The 13113-nt window shown below is 50.3% G+C and overlaps 2 protein-coding genes across 3 annotated transcripts in view; one reads left to right on the top strand and one right to left on the bottom strand.

Moving 5' to 3' along the window:
* The window catches only part of CCNYL1 (cyclin Y like 1), a 31532-nt gene extending 26696 nt beyond the window's left edge, over positions 1-4836 (top strand). The window contains exons 9-11 of one of the 2 annotated variants that reach the window (XR_009819228.1): positions 128-290; positions 1831-1972; positions 3090-3176. Coding sequence is in view for 1 of the 2 variants with exons in the window: in XM_062002012.1 (XP_061857996.1) it covers positions 128-290; positions 3090-3206 (280 nt within the window). In the remaining variant the exon portion in view is untranslated. Of the gene's footprint in view, positions 1-127; positions 291-1830; positions 1973-3089 lie in introns of both variants that reach the window. The other variant, XM_062002012.1, reaches the window with a different exon arrangement.
* Positions 4837-8282: 3446 nt separating this feature from the next.
* FZD5 (frizzled class receptor 5) lies at positions 8283-12830 on the bottom strand. Its single transcript, XM_062002744.1, has one exon. It carries the CDS (start codon positions 12708-12710, stop codon positions 10974-10976), a length of 1737 nt encoding a protein of 578 aa, XP_061858728.1. The 5' UTR covers positions 12711-12830; the 3' UTR covers positions 8283-10973.
* Positions 12831-13113: the final 283 nt, after the last annotated feature.

Below are 13113 nucleotides of genomic sequence, written 5' to 3'. Positions count from 1 at the left end.
TAATGCCCAGCTCCCGATTACTATTTCAAAGTTGCTGGTTTTAAAAATAAGCTTGAGGTCTCTTCAGTGTTTTCAGACCACTAAACCAATCTTTTTACTTTTGTCTTCTGTCCCTTATGCCTCCTAGGAATGAGATGGAAAGACACTTCTTGGAGCTACTGCAGTTTAATATCAATGTTCCTGCCAGTGTTTACGCCAAATACTACTTCGATCTTCGCTCCCTAGCAGATGACAATAACCTGAGCTTTCTGCTGGAGCCTCTCAGTAAGGAGAGGGCACAGAAACTGGAGGTAATGGTCTCAGAGTGGCTGAGTAGGGAACTCCGTCTGCATGTGTAGTAAGAGCATCTGTTGCTAATTGTGTTAAGTGGTGGTTAGAAAAACTAATAAAGCTTTTAGATTAGTGTATTATAGGCTAATTTAACCCCAGTTAACTACAGTTAACATTTCTAAAACCATGCCTAGGCTATGCTAATATTCTGAGGAAAGGAAGGAACTGAGATGACTGAAGTCTAGCAGATTGCAAAATAAAATGTATGTTATTTTGGGAACTGTAGCTTAGCTAGGCTACTTAAGATTGAAAGGATTAGTGTCATATGTAATGGATTGTCTGTCCTTCCCTGGTCATAGTCTGTATTCCAAGCACCTAGAGTCAGTCACACTCAGCTCTTCCTAAATACTACCAGCTGAAAGTTTACCACTGCATCCCACTGCACAGCTGCTTTTAGAATTAGAGGGAGCACTGTTACTGCTCTCATGGCTTAATAAACCATTTGTCTGGGGACAGCTGCAGAAATAACGATGTTTCTTTTCACAACTTTTAGAACATCACCTTTCCAAAGAAATTTTGCTTTCAGATAAACTTTTGGAATACTGTTTCTTAGGAGTCCTTCAGCGTGTCTAGATGAGTGTAAATGGGCCCCTTCTGCTGGGTGAGAGAGGCTGCCCTTTGGCAGTCCCTGCAGCTGCCTTTCCTATGAAGGCTCCTTTGAAAAACCTTCAGCTTTTGCAGGGTCAGTCTTCCTGCTTGCTGGAGATACGGAAGATGTCTTGAAAATATCTAAATTACCTGAGTTCCCAGAGAAAATTTCTAGTTGAATCGATATAACCTTTCATCTGTCCAGGTTTAATTGATGACTCTGCCTGTTGTTTTGTTGACCTTTCAACAAAGGCATTACAGCAGGCCCTGTGTACACCGATACCACAGCCCCTTTCAGAGAGGGGTGTGCTAAAGTATTCCTGCCTTATATTGTTCCGTTGTCCACCCCCAATAATTCAGCCAAGTGCCAGATATTTTTGTCTCAGAAGTGGCTGAACTTTGGGAATAAGTGTGAGCCCTCCTGATCCCTTGGTATGATGTACCTACAGACTCCTCTAAAGTTAAGTAGTGCAGCTCTCCTTCTTTGTCTCATCCATGTTACTTGTGCTTTAAGCTAACACTGTCACTAATTGTAAATGTGGTTGTAGGGCAGTTCATATTCCACGGGAAATTGTTTACTGAACTGCTCAGTGCCCAGGCATAAGTGGATGATTTACAGATTGTGAGCCTGTTTTGTTTCTTCTTTGGTAGCATTTGGGGGCTTGGTGTTTAATACCAGCGTAATTTTCAGTACAGTATGTGATTTTCTGTAATGTATATATAGAGGACATTTTGGATTACTTCTAAAACTTGATAAATATTTAAACAATTTGTTAGAACTTTTGACTCTACCTTTCAGTTACATGCACATAAGCAGTCAATAGGAGCCTGTATGAAGCGCCAAATTAGTATTCTAGGGATTGAAAACTGATTTATACCATATGGGTGACTGGGGCTAATTTGTCAACACAGGTTGCTTTATGATTGATGTGCTAACATTAAGACAGGATGGAGGGTCTGTCCGGTCTTTGACCAAGAGCTCATGCAGCCCATGTCTCCAAGAATGCCACTCTCGAGCCAAATGCATGCCTCCAGAAGGTCGGCAGAAATAAATGTAAACAATTATTTTAAAATACACCTAGAAGTTTATTCCTTCTCAGAGTGCTTTTCACCTTTTGAACTTCAGAACACGGCTGTGCTGAATGGGTGCTGCCTTAAAGGGAAGGTGTACGCTTGTAGCTGATTGCAGGACTCTGAAAGTTCATCTGGTGATAGGTGGTAAATTATTAATGGAAGGAAAGGTTCAGGACTGAAAATCAGTTCAGCCTGTTATTACAGGTACACTTATATATTTGCATTGATAATGAAGGCTCCAATCAGAAACAGGCCTTGCAGGGGAAGACACACATTGTTTTCTGGACAATCCTGTGTTATTTGGGTTTAAATAATTAGATTTTTCCTGGAATAGCACCAGAATGAAGGCTGACTGTGTAGCTAGGTGAGCAGAGCAGAGGCAAGCCAATAAATGAGTGAAAAAGCATCTAAATATCAGCACATGCGGACAGCTTAGTATTTAGTAGATGTATTAAAGTGCCATGGCCATTGCTGTGCCATCGAGCAGTGGGTTGCCCTCCCTTCTCAGAAGCCTGATCATGTTAGTGATCTGGGAAGAGCGTGTTGGGGACAAGGGTATTGGGAAGGCAAAGGCACAATGGACGTACGTCCTAGTAGAGCTTTGTTTCGTGGGCTAACTTGCACTGAGTAGCCAGGGACAAAGTTCCCCAGGGAGTACAGAAACCTTTTCAGTTTGAGTCTTTTCTTTCATAGAAATGGCTGTGTTTGTACTGTTAAATAAAATGTTTGTGGCATTGCAGGCAGCAGACCTAGCTACGAGGTGCAATTTGGAACAGAGCTTCCACAGACTCTTAAGTCTGAAATGGATCCAAATTTTCCATTAGCTAGTAAGACTGATAAAAGAATGAGACAATACATTGTCTCATTGTTTCCTTGGATAAGGAAACAGCTCATTGTCTTTATGCCTTCCTTTCAGATGGATAGGGTTCTTGGTAGCATCTTGTTAGACACTTTCAGTATTTTCCCTCCATTCTCAGCAGAAAAGCACCCAGTGTTGCTGCTCTGCTCTCTCCATAATACACTTGTAAAAGCTGCCTTGAAATGTTCAGGCTTTTCTGACTTACACTTTTCCTTTTGTATCTGAACATGGTCTCCAGGCTATCTCCCGGCTGTGTGAAGACAAATACAAAGATTTGTCAAAAGCTGCTATGAGACGATCTTTCAGTGCTGATAACTTAGTTGGTATCCGCCGTTCTAACGCCATCCTCTCCTGAGGAGAGAGAAAGGTGCTGCACTACGAGCCAGCATCCGTGTGAATTGGAGGAATACCACCACTCCCTGCACACCAGCCAGCAGTGATGGTGTCTTCCAGCAAAAGGAGAGGGAGCCAAGGGAGCCCAGAGCTTGAGGAGCATACTTGGTGAAAAAGACAAGATCTACGTCTAATCAACTCTCTCCTCCTAATGTATCCAGAGGTGCAAAACCAAACTTCTCTCCTCCTGTCCCCCACAGATGTTTGCTTACTATGTAGGCCTATAGCTGTGAACTCTGAGGTTTTTAATAATAAGCAGTTTTAAATTTTAGAATTTAAACACTAACCACATGACTATAGTTACAGTGTTTTTCCCTCCTCTCTTCTGTCATCCAGAGTCTTGCTGCATTTGTATTTCAGGTCGATGCAGTGTTAACAAAAACAAAGGAAACATGGGACTCTTAAAAGTATAAAGCCACTCTGGAGCTGAAAACAGTAGCATAGATACGTGTTGACGGCTTTTCCCTGGTTTGGCTACTAGAAGCTGCTATTATTGGTGATCTGTTCATAACTAAGAAGCTGCCAGCAAGAACGAATTCCAGCACTGCACCCACAGCTTCACTCCAGTAGAGATTGTCAAAAGACTTTGAATGTTCTGACTGGGGGCAGAGACGTGGGTTTATGTATTGTTAAAATGTTATGGGGTCCATGCTGCATTTCTTGTGAATTATGGTGCTTCTTTCATTTTCTAATCCTTATATTGCTATGGAAGAGATGCAATCTGTATATTTTTCTGAGGCGTTGAATGAGAAAGTTGGTCTGGAAACATCATCACCATCCCAAACAGTGTAGCAATCCAGTGGTGAATGGCATGTGTGCAGCACTGCTTCTCTGAGTTCTACTGCAGATCTCTTGTGCTATATACAGTGGAGTTCCTAAAGCTGATATTGTGCACCCATCTGTCTCTCCTTGGGGTTGTGCTTCCTGGGAGGGATTTATGTTCATAATGAGCCAGTAATGAGTTTAAGAACCCTGGACTCTACCTAAAAAGGCAGATTGAAAAAATGTTGTGTTCAGTTGAGAGTTATCAAAAAGCTTTCTATAAAACCCATTTTAATTTCTTTTTCAAAGTGAATTTTATCTCTTGAAACTCCTCTAGAGGCTTGGGTTTTTCTCTTCCTGAGACTTTGGAGTGGAGCTTACTTTCAGGCTCTGAAACGGAACTCCAAACAGGATAAGTATTATTAGACTCTTCCTGTTACAAGTCTTTGTAGTATCTTCCCGTCTTGGATCCAAATAGGTTCTAGGTGGTTTGTCCTAGGAGAGATCTCTCTCCAAACAGCACAGGTTTTGTGCACTTCCTCTTCCAGCCAAGGCCCAGAAGCTTACACTGAATAGCAAGTCCATGTGCCTTTGAGAGTGGGGCTGCCTGAGTGTAATAACCAGTTTGGCTGCACTCAGCTGCTAAGAAGATGCATACAGCCTTTTGTGGTATGTAAACATGCTAGCCCTGAGCTCCCAAATCCATGGAACTTGACACTTCAGGTATTGATAACAATTCAATTTTGAAAATAATGCTACATCTTCAGGTGGTTTTTCCTTTCTCATGTTTGTATTAAAAGAAAAGCTAATAAACTCTATTTTAATTAAAAGTTAAAGGTGAATTGTGTGTTCTGTACAGCTGTCTGATTTCATTCTCCCTCATGAGTATTTGGTGCTCTGCAGCTTCTCTCAAGGATGAAAAAAGAAAGAAAACCCCCTGTGATGTGACGTGAGGCCCCTCCACTCCCTGTAGCAGCCCCTCACCTTCATTTTATCGCAGTGATTTGTGAATGCCCTGTGCTGCTTGGTCGCAGCACAGGGCAGGGCCCTGGCAGCAGGCTTCAGCTGGAGGTGTGGGAGAGCCTGGGGCAACTGCTGGGGCTTGTCCCACATCTCCTTTGGATTTAGAATTTGACTTGGGCTGGTCAAATAACTGCTCACTGATGGTTTCTTTGCACTTAAATGGCCCTAACCAGGGCCAGTCTCTCTGGAAGTGATTTGATGCTAAGTCCTCCCTTTAGGAGTGCTAAATTGGAAGCTACAAGTGACCAGCTCTTGGATTGACTTGTGACCTAATTGTTAACGAGCTTTTCTTTCCTTAGCACTGCCAAGTGCCTTCAACTTGGTGGGAAGGGTCTGGATACACGTGGCTGTGGGCTGGCAGAGGGCTCCTGGAAGCCACACCATTCAGCTGCCTCGACCATTCAGCTGCCTCGACCATTCAGCTGTCTCGACCATTCAGCTGTGAGGGGCTCAGTGGAGACCTGAGGCCCTCAGTTACCAAAGGAGACAGAGCCTCTTCCTGCTGATCTAGAGGGCAAGGCAATGACAACTGAAACTGATGGCTGTTTCTGCAATATACCCTGCAGGGGACTGCTGCTCCAAGCTTAATTTTTGCCTCAAACCTCAACAGGCTTTAGTTTTACTGCAGTGTAGCCCAGAGCACATGATCAATGGGATTTTGTTCTGTTCAGCAGATGCTAAGCAAGGCTCAATTACAACTCAGCTGCTTAAGGGAGGAAAAGTAGACCCACTTTAAAGGGAATCTGGAAAACACAGCTAGTGGGTTTCATAGGAAAATAGTAAACCACCCATCTGCCTTTTCAGGGGATGAGTAGTATGAGCATTTCTGTAGGAGTTACAGAATCAGAATTACATGTAAGCAGATCTGCTGGAAGATGAACTGGGGGAGGGGGAGACCCTGTAACTTCTGCTACTTGAAAATGAAAATACAATCATAGTCTGAATATTGGAATTACAGAGGCTGTTACCCACCTCTCCCAGCGCAGAGCAACCAGCTACAGGATCAATGAACCTTGCTTCTCTTAACCCAACAGCTGAATAATATTTATTTATGCTGAGGTGACCTCTGCCTGTATTCAGTTCCAGGGCAGTGCTCCCACCTGGCAGTAACTTCGTTTGCAGAGACAACGGCTGTGTTAGGGCCCAGCAAGCACGATGTCAGCACTGACTTGTGTTAGCAGGAGGAGGAAGTCATGGATGGGTTTGTGGTTACACGAGGCTGCAGCAGCCCTTCCTCTTTGTGTACCAGGACTGTGTATTCTGTTTCTAAGGGAATTTTATGAGAACTACTTCAGCATGGGTTTGGCAGCTGACAGACACTTGAGGGATGGAATAAATGTCAACACCACTACTTCTGGATAAGTGTTTAGGTATCAAGTATAACCTGTGCAAGCAGAAGAGGACAGAAGTGCAACTGAGGCAAGAGCTTGCATAGAGGGTTGGTGGGCATGTGTGGGATAGGGTGAATTGAGCCCCAGGGAGGCTCCTGCCCCTGTCCTACGCTGGTATTTCTCACAGTACAATGGCACAGTAGTGTTATGTAGGACTAAGTTTCTATAACATTATCTGGGAAAACTACCCTTGCACCAAATAAGCTGACAATACACAGTGAATTAAATGGTGCTGCCAAAGTGACTGCAGTGTGCTTACTTCCCCCTCCTCCAACAGACTAATGAAGGCAAGAACATTTACCTGTCTGACCATGGGCTTGTTCATCATAGGATTAGAAAAGGCTCAGGCTGCCTTTGTGGACAAGGGTTTTTATTATATGAAACAACCCTTTTGGCTTCTGCTCTGTGATGTTAAAAGCTATTTGAGAGGCCACATGGTCCTCATGCTGTCAAACACTGTCATTCCCCATGCCCTCCTGCCTGAAACTGTTCTATACTTGCACTGTTCAAAGGAAGCCAGTGATTGGCTTGAGGATGGCTTAAGTTGACCAAAGTGGACACGAAGAGCACAGGAGTGCTGCAACAGCACAAGCATTATACTGTGCTGCATGTGGCATAGGTGAGCTCACAGGAGCAGAACCCTGCAGGTGATTCACAAATGGTTGCCTGCAAAGAATGGCACTTCCCTTGCTCCAAAACAGTGGCTGAGGTAGGCGGGGGATGGCAGCTCTGCCAGACTCCTGTTTATGGTTATGGAGCTAAGGATGCGGCCGATTCTTGAGAGGTGATGATGACAACAAGGCTGCCATTGAGGTGCTGGAGTTACTTCCAGGCAGCAAATGTTCATAGCTCTTCAGTAAGAACAGGAAGAACCTCGTGCTGAGAACTGTCTCCTCCATACCCCAAAACAGGTGCCCTGTGTGCAATCAGATCAGCCCCTGCCTATGTTTTTCCTGTACTTGGGAGAGGTGGGGGCAGGGCAGGGAAAGGGGAGGGTTACCCAGCGCTGAGGAACCAGGTGAGTCAGTCTGTGTGGTTGGCAGGTTTATGCTGAGTGCTGGAATGCTGCTTCCAGGTAAGAGATCCTATCTAGTGGGACCTGGTGTGTGCCTACACACCTAACTAGATAGCAGAGTCCTGCACTATTAGTCACCACGGAGCCAGCCTTAACCCCTTGCTGTCCTTCCTAAAGGACTGCTCCCAACAGGAATGAGCATGCAGCAGATGGCAACGTGGACACTCGAATTGGCAGGCAGGAGCCTGCTCAGCTAAGGGCTGTCATCTGCTTGGCCTGAAAAGTATCAAAGGGCACCTCTTCGGGGTCTGATCTCAGTGCAGAGTGAGAGGCTGATACTGTGCAAATGGCAGAACGACAATAAAAGTTGATATAGTTAACTCTCTTCTACCAGCGAGATGTGACTTTGGCCTGTCAAGGAAATGCTGTCAGGGAGTTGATGGGCAGGAGCACAGCCAGCCCTGAGGATACAACCCACTTCAGTGCAGAGCCAGGCTGCTGCACCCAGGCTGGGACAGCCAGGCTGGGACACCTGACGCCAGGGAGGCCCAGGGCTGGCAGTGAGGGCCGGGATACACGACAGTCCTCCTTGCTTCCCTGCTGAAAGGCACCCAGAACAACACAGGGTTCGTGCACCCAGAAGATGCTGTTCCTGTGCCATGCAAGTGTTGCCCCAGCAGTCCCCCCACAACTCCTAGTGATGAGAGCTCTGCACAGCCCTCCAGCACGTGCCTCCACACCCCCCCACCCCCATTAAGTTTCACAGTAATTAATATTCCAGCAGAAGCAAAGAAAACAACACACACTTTCTCTTTTTTTGGTCCTCGTAAATAACTAATCTTCATACTTGTCTTTGAAATAAAATTTCTTCAGCTTTTCACAAAACATAGTACAGTTATTTAAATAATATTGAACAGCATCAGTAATGGGACAGGCAAAAAACAACATGTAAATTGGCTACAGCACACAGGGAACACTGAATGGATTCCTTTTCTCCTCCTGTTACTTGTTGCTGACAAGCCAGTCTCAAACACAAGTTGACTGTATGAACCTACTGTTAGATCAAAGCTGGACATGCTCTTATATTTTTTTTATAACAGACAATGGTTTGTAGCTAATCTTTTCTTTTGTTTTTTAAAAAAAAGATTTACACAGTCAGTTGCACTTTGGAAAAAAAAAAACAGAACACCACCTTTGACATGCTTTTGTATTGTATTGCATAATGTGTATTTAGCTGTATCTACAAAAGGCACTATAGAAAGAGGAGTCCAGTGAGGTGTGGACTGGAGCAGGTTGGAGTCATTCAATGCCCTGATTACAACACAGTTACCCACAGGGTCTCTGCACCTGATCTGCCTCACTGCCGAGAACACACCTGTTCCCAATCCATTTCAAAGGTCACTACAGCTTCTCTACATACAAACTCAGCTATAATACAATTATTTACAGTTTCTAACACAACATGGTGTAATTCTGTCCACAAAGGAGTACTGCAACACTCTATAGAGAATGAGCACTCTGTTGCAAGAGTGCGGATACATGCAGCTGAGCAGCCCCTGCACCACCGGCTCCGCTGCCCAGGATGCCCCAGACATACTCACTCACTACCTTGGCAGTGTCTTTATCAGTAGATGTGCCATTCAAGCATCCCCTCACTTCCCACGCTTTGGTTTTAAAATGAGGTGGAAACCCTCTTGACTGAAGTGGTTTTGTGAACAACCTTGGATCCTTGCAGTCCTGAAGCAAAGCCAGCAGTTGCTCTCCAGTGTTCGAGGAGCTGGGTCACAGTGCCACGCTTGCAGGAGGGCAAAAAAAGACTCGAGGAATGGCTGGGTGGTTACATACACGATCACCACTTATGGCAGGGGGAAACCGGGTGCCTTCCTATGTGGGCTGAAGACAGGGGCAGCCACCTCGCAGCAGATATGCCCCATCCCCGTGCCACAGACAGAGCCCCTCGCCCTTGCTATGCTCAGTGAAGTTGACAAAGAGGCCCTCCCAACCTACCCACGACATCATTCTACTTATCAAAATCCAGCTGTCACCACCATTTAATGCCAGGAACTGGGTCTCTCGGTGCTCTGCTGCTGCCTGATGTGGGGAAGTGAAAAAGGCCTGGGAAGCTGGAGGAAAGGGTGCTCTGCTGAGTTTTCCTAAAGTAACTGCTCACTCTTGAGCTGGGTGCTGTCTCTGGCAGAGGTGCAGCTTTGAAAAAAGTGGCACAAAGTGTTGAAGCCGACTGGCTGGCAAACTCAGCTGCTCCCCAGGAGAGACAGACTGCCACCTGGCTCGGAACCCCCTGCCGCACATGCTACCTGCTGAAGAAGCTGAAGCAACCTTTTGGGTTGGTTGTGCCAGGCTCAGGTGCTGTGCTGTGCGCCTCAGCCTGCGGGCAGAGCACAAGGGCCGGCGGGCAGGGCACCAGGGTTGCCTCTCCCACTCACTCTGGGTAACCCGCACAGTGCGGGTGAGACGCGAGAAACTCACCCTGCTGCAGAGGCGAGAGGCGTAGAGGGGCATGCAGCCCTTCCCAGTGCACTCCGCAGCTCAGGGCCAGTGCCCGCGCTGCCCTGGGCTCCTTGCGAGCCCCATGTGGACGGCAGCCTCGCCACTCAGGCAGGCCCTGGAGCCGCTCCGCGGGCGCTGGAGCTGTCTGCACATCGCAGAGCTGCGGGTTGAAACCGGAAGTTGGTGCTAAGGAGCCAAGTCCTGCCAGCCTCAGCCCCTGCCCAGCCCCCAGTTCCCAGCCCCCTGACCAGGGAGAGCCAGCACTTGCCTGGGGAAGAAGGGACCTCTGGGGTCATCGGTCCCCACCTGAGCCACGGGTAGTTGGACCCCTGGCCCTGTCTGCATTGAGCACAGATGGCAGCTCCTCTCCGCAGCCCTTTCCTCCCACACTGCCACCTCCACGAAGCCCCTGGCACATGGAGCTCGCCCAGCTTCTGCCCCATGTACTGTCGGGGGCCCTGAGAGCACCGTCTCACTCTGTCCTGGTGGCCCAGGTGCAGCAGCAGGGAGGCACTCCTCCACTACCACTTCCCTTCGCCCCTTGCACTGCCCAGGGCTCTGGCAAGCAGCTTTGTGCCTGTGCCAGTGCATCACTCGGGGTCAGGGGCCACCACCTTCTCTATCTGCTGCAGCTCTTCCCTTTGCCCCAGCAGTACCCCAGAGACTTGTTGTGGGACACAAATCAGTGCTCGAGGGTTATCCACCATCTGACTGGCCCACAGGCAGCAGCACACAAGGACCCAAAACAGGGCGCAGGACCCCAAATGGGTCATACCTTATGGCACCAGGCTCCAGGCCTGCCATAGTCCCTGTCTCTCTGCCCACATATCACTGGCAGCCTCCCACCCTGCCTTGCCTGGGGTCGGCAGCTGCTCCTTGCTCTACAGGCACAGACACTGGGTCCCAGGCAGCACCGCCACGGTAGGGCTGAGGATGCCACAGGTAGCCCAGATGCCACTCCCTCTTCTGTGGCCCAGGGTCTTTGCAACCCTCTCTTCCCTGTGGATGGGGTCATCGAGGCTTCCTCTGGTCACACGTGGGACAGTGGGACCTGCTTGTGGTAGGAGGCCATGCTGGGCAGCACCGTCCTGGCGACCAGTGCCGGGCTGGCCTCGCCATACACAGAGGTGCTCGCGGGCTTCCTGGCCTGGCAGCAGTGGGCTGTGAAGCGCCGCCAGGACTCAAGCGTCTTGCCAGACCACATCCAGACGCCGGAGGTGATGCCCACCACGAGGCACATGAAGTACTTCAGCATGAAGACAGCGTAGTCGGGCTTGGGGCGGTTGGGGTCACCTGGGCAGGAGCAGTTCTGTGCCTGCTCCCACGCCTCCCTATTGTGCTGCTCATAGATGTAGCAGGCAATGACGATGGTGGCGGGCACAGTGTAGAGCACGGTGAAGATGCCAATGCGGATCATCAGCTTTTCTAGCTTGTCAGTCTTGGTGCCGCCTTGCTTGATCACGCTACGGATGCGGAAGAGCGAGACAAAGCCAGCCAGCAGGAAGAGGCTGCCGGTGAAGAGGTAAACCACCAGCGGTGCCAGCACAAAGCCCCGCAGGTTCTCCAGGCTCTGGTTACCCACATAGCAAACCCCAGCCACTGGGTCACCATCCACAGAGCTGAGCGCCAGTACAGCAATGGATTTGGCACTGGGGATGAGCCAGGCGGCCAGGTGGAAGTACTGCGCATAGCTAGCAATTGCCTCGTTGCCCCACTTCATGCCAGCTGCCAGGAACCAGGTGAGGGACAGGATGACCCACCAGATGGAGCTGGCCATGCCAAAGAAGTAGAGAAGAAGGAAAACCACGGTGCAGAGGGCAGGGCCTGTGGTCTCATAGTGGATGTGGTGGTGCTCCAGGTTGCAAGCAACATTGGCATGCCCTGCCACCAGCCGCACGATGTAGCCCAAGGAAACGAAGAGGTAGCATGCAGAGAGGAAGATGATGGGACGTTCAGGGTACTTGAAGCGTTCCATGTCAATGAGGAAGGTGGCCATGGTGGTAGAGGTTGAGAGAAAGCAGAGGATGGACCAGAGGCCGATCCAGAAGGTAGCGAAGTTCTTCTCATCCTGAGTAAAGTAGGGCTGGTAGCAGGGAATGGCGCAGTTGGGAACCTGCCCAGTCCTGATGCGGTTGTAGAGTGGATGTGACTCCTTGAAGATGGGGACCAGGGGTGCTTTGCACCTGCAAGTCTGGCCACAGTCCAGCCCCGAGGAGCGCTGCCCATCAAGCGGCGTCAGGTTCTTGGCCACGTCCTTGGCTGGGCGCGTGGGCTTCCCGAAGAAAGGTGGCAGGGTGGTGGCTTCCGTGTGGTTGTATCCCATGCAGAGCACCTCGGTGTCCCCCAGCACGGGCAGGCTGTCGCAGCTCATTCTCTCAGGCCAGGCAAAGCCGTACTGTTGCATGATAGGCGAGCAGCCGGCTTTGGCCCGCTCGCAGACAGAGCGACAAGGGGGCAGCGGCTTGGTGTAGTCGGGCAGGCAGATGGGGGTGTACATGCTGCAGAGGAAGAAGCGCAAGTCCGGAGAGCACTGGATCTCCACCAGTGGCCAGAACTGGTGCACCTCCAGCCCGGCCTCGTCCTGCGTGTCGTGGTTGAACTGGTTGGGCATGTAGGTGAGGTTGTAGCCGATGCCCTTGCACATCGGCACCGTGATCTCCTGGCACACCAGCGCCTTGGAGGCGGCGCGCCCCGCCGCCGGCAGCCCCAGCAGCAGCAGCAGCGGCAGCCCCAGCACCAGAGGCACCGGCAGCCCCCGGCCGCCCATCGTCGCCACGCGTCCTACCGCAGCCGCATGCCCCGGGCACTTCCCGCCGCCGCGCCTGGAGCGGAGCCTCGCCGGGACTCGGAGCGGGACCGAGACCGGGACCAGGACCGGGACCGGGAGCAGAAGAGCAACCGCCACCACCACCGCCGCCACCGCCGCCGCCACCTGCGCTCTGGGGCGGGCGGGAGCCGCCGCGCCGCGCCCACGCCCCGCCCCACCCCCGCCCCGCCCCCGCCAACGCACCCCGGGGCCGCCTCCGCCCGGGCAGCGCGTCCCGCGGCAGCCCCGCGCTAAGCGCGCGGCCGCAGGTGGCACGGCGGACCCCCGCCCGCCCCGGCCGAGATGAGGAGGTACCGGTGCTGCCCGGCCGCCGACAGCTCCGCCGCCGCCGCCTCCTCGTCCG

This window comes from Colius striatus, chromosome 9 (assembly GCF_028858725.1).
Source record: "Colius striatus isolate bColStr4 chromosome 9, bColStr4.1.hap1, whole genome shotgun sequence".
Classification (NCBI taxonomy): Eukaryota; Metazoa; Chordata; class Aves; order Coliiformes; family Coliidae; genus Colius; species Colius striatus.
This window is presented reverse-complemented; position numbering and strand designations above follow the sequence as displayed.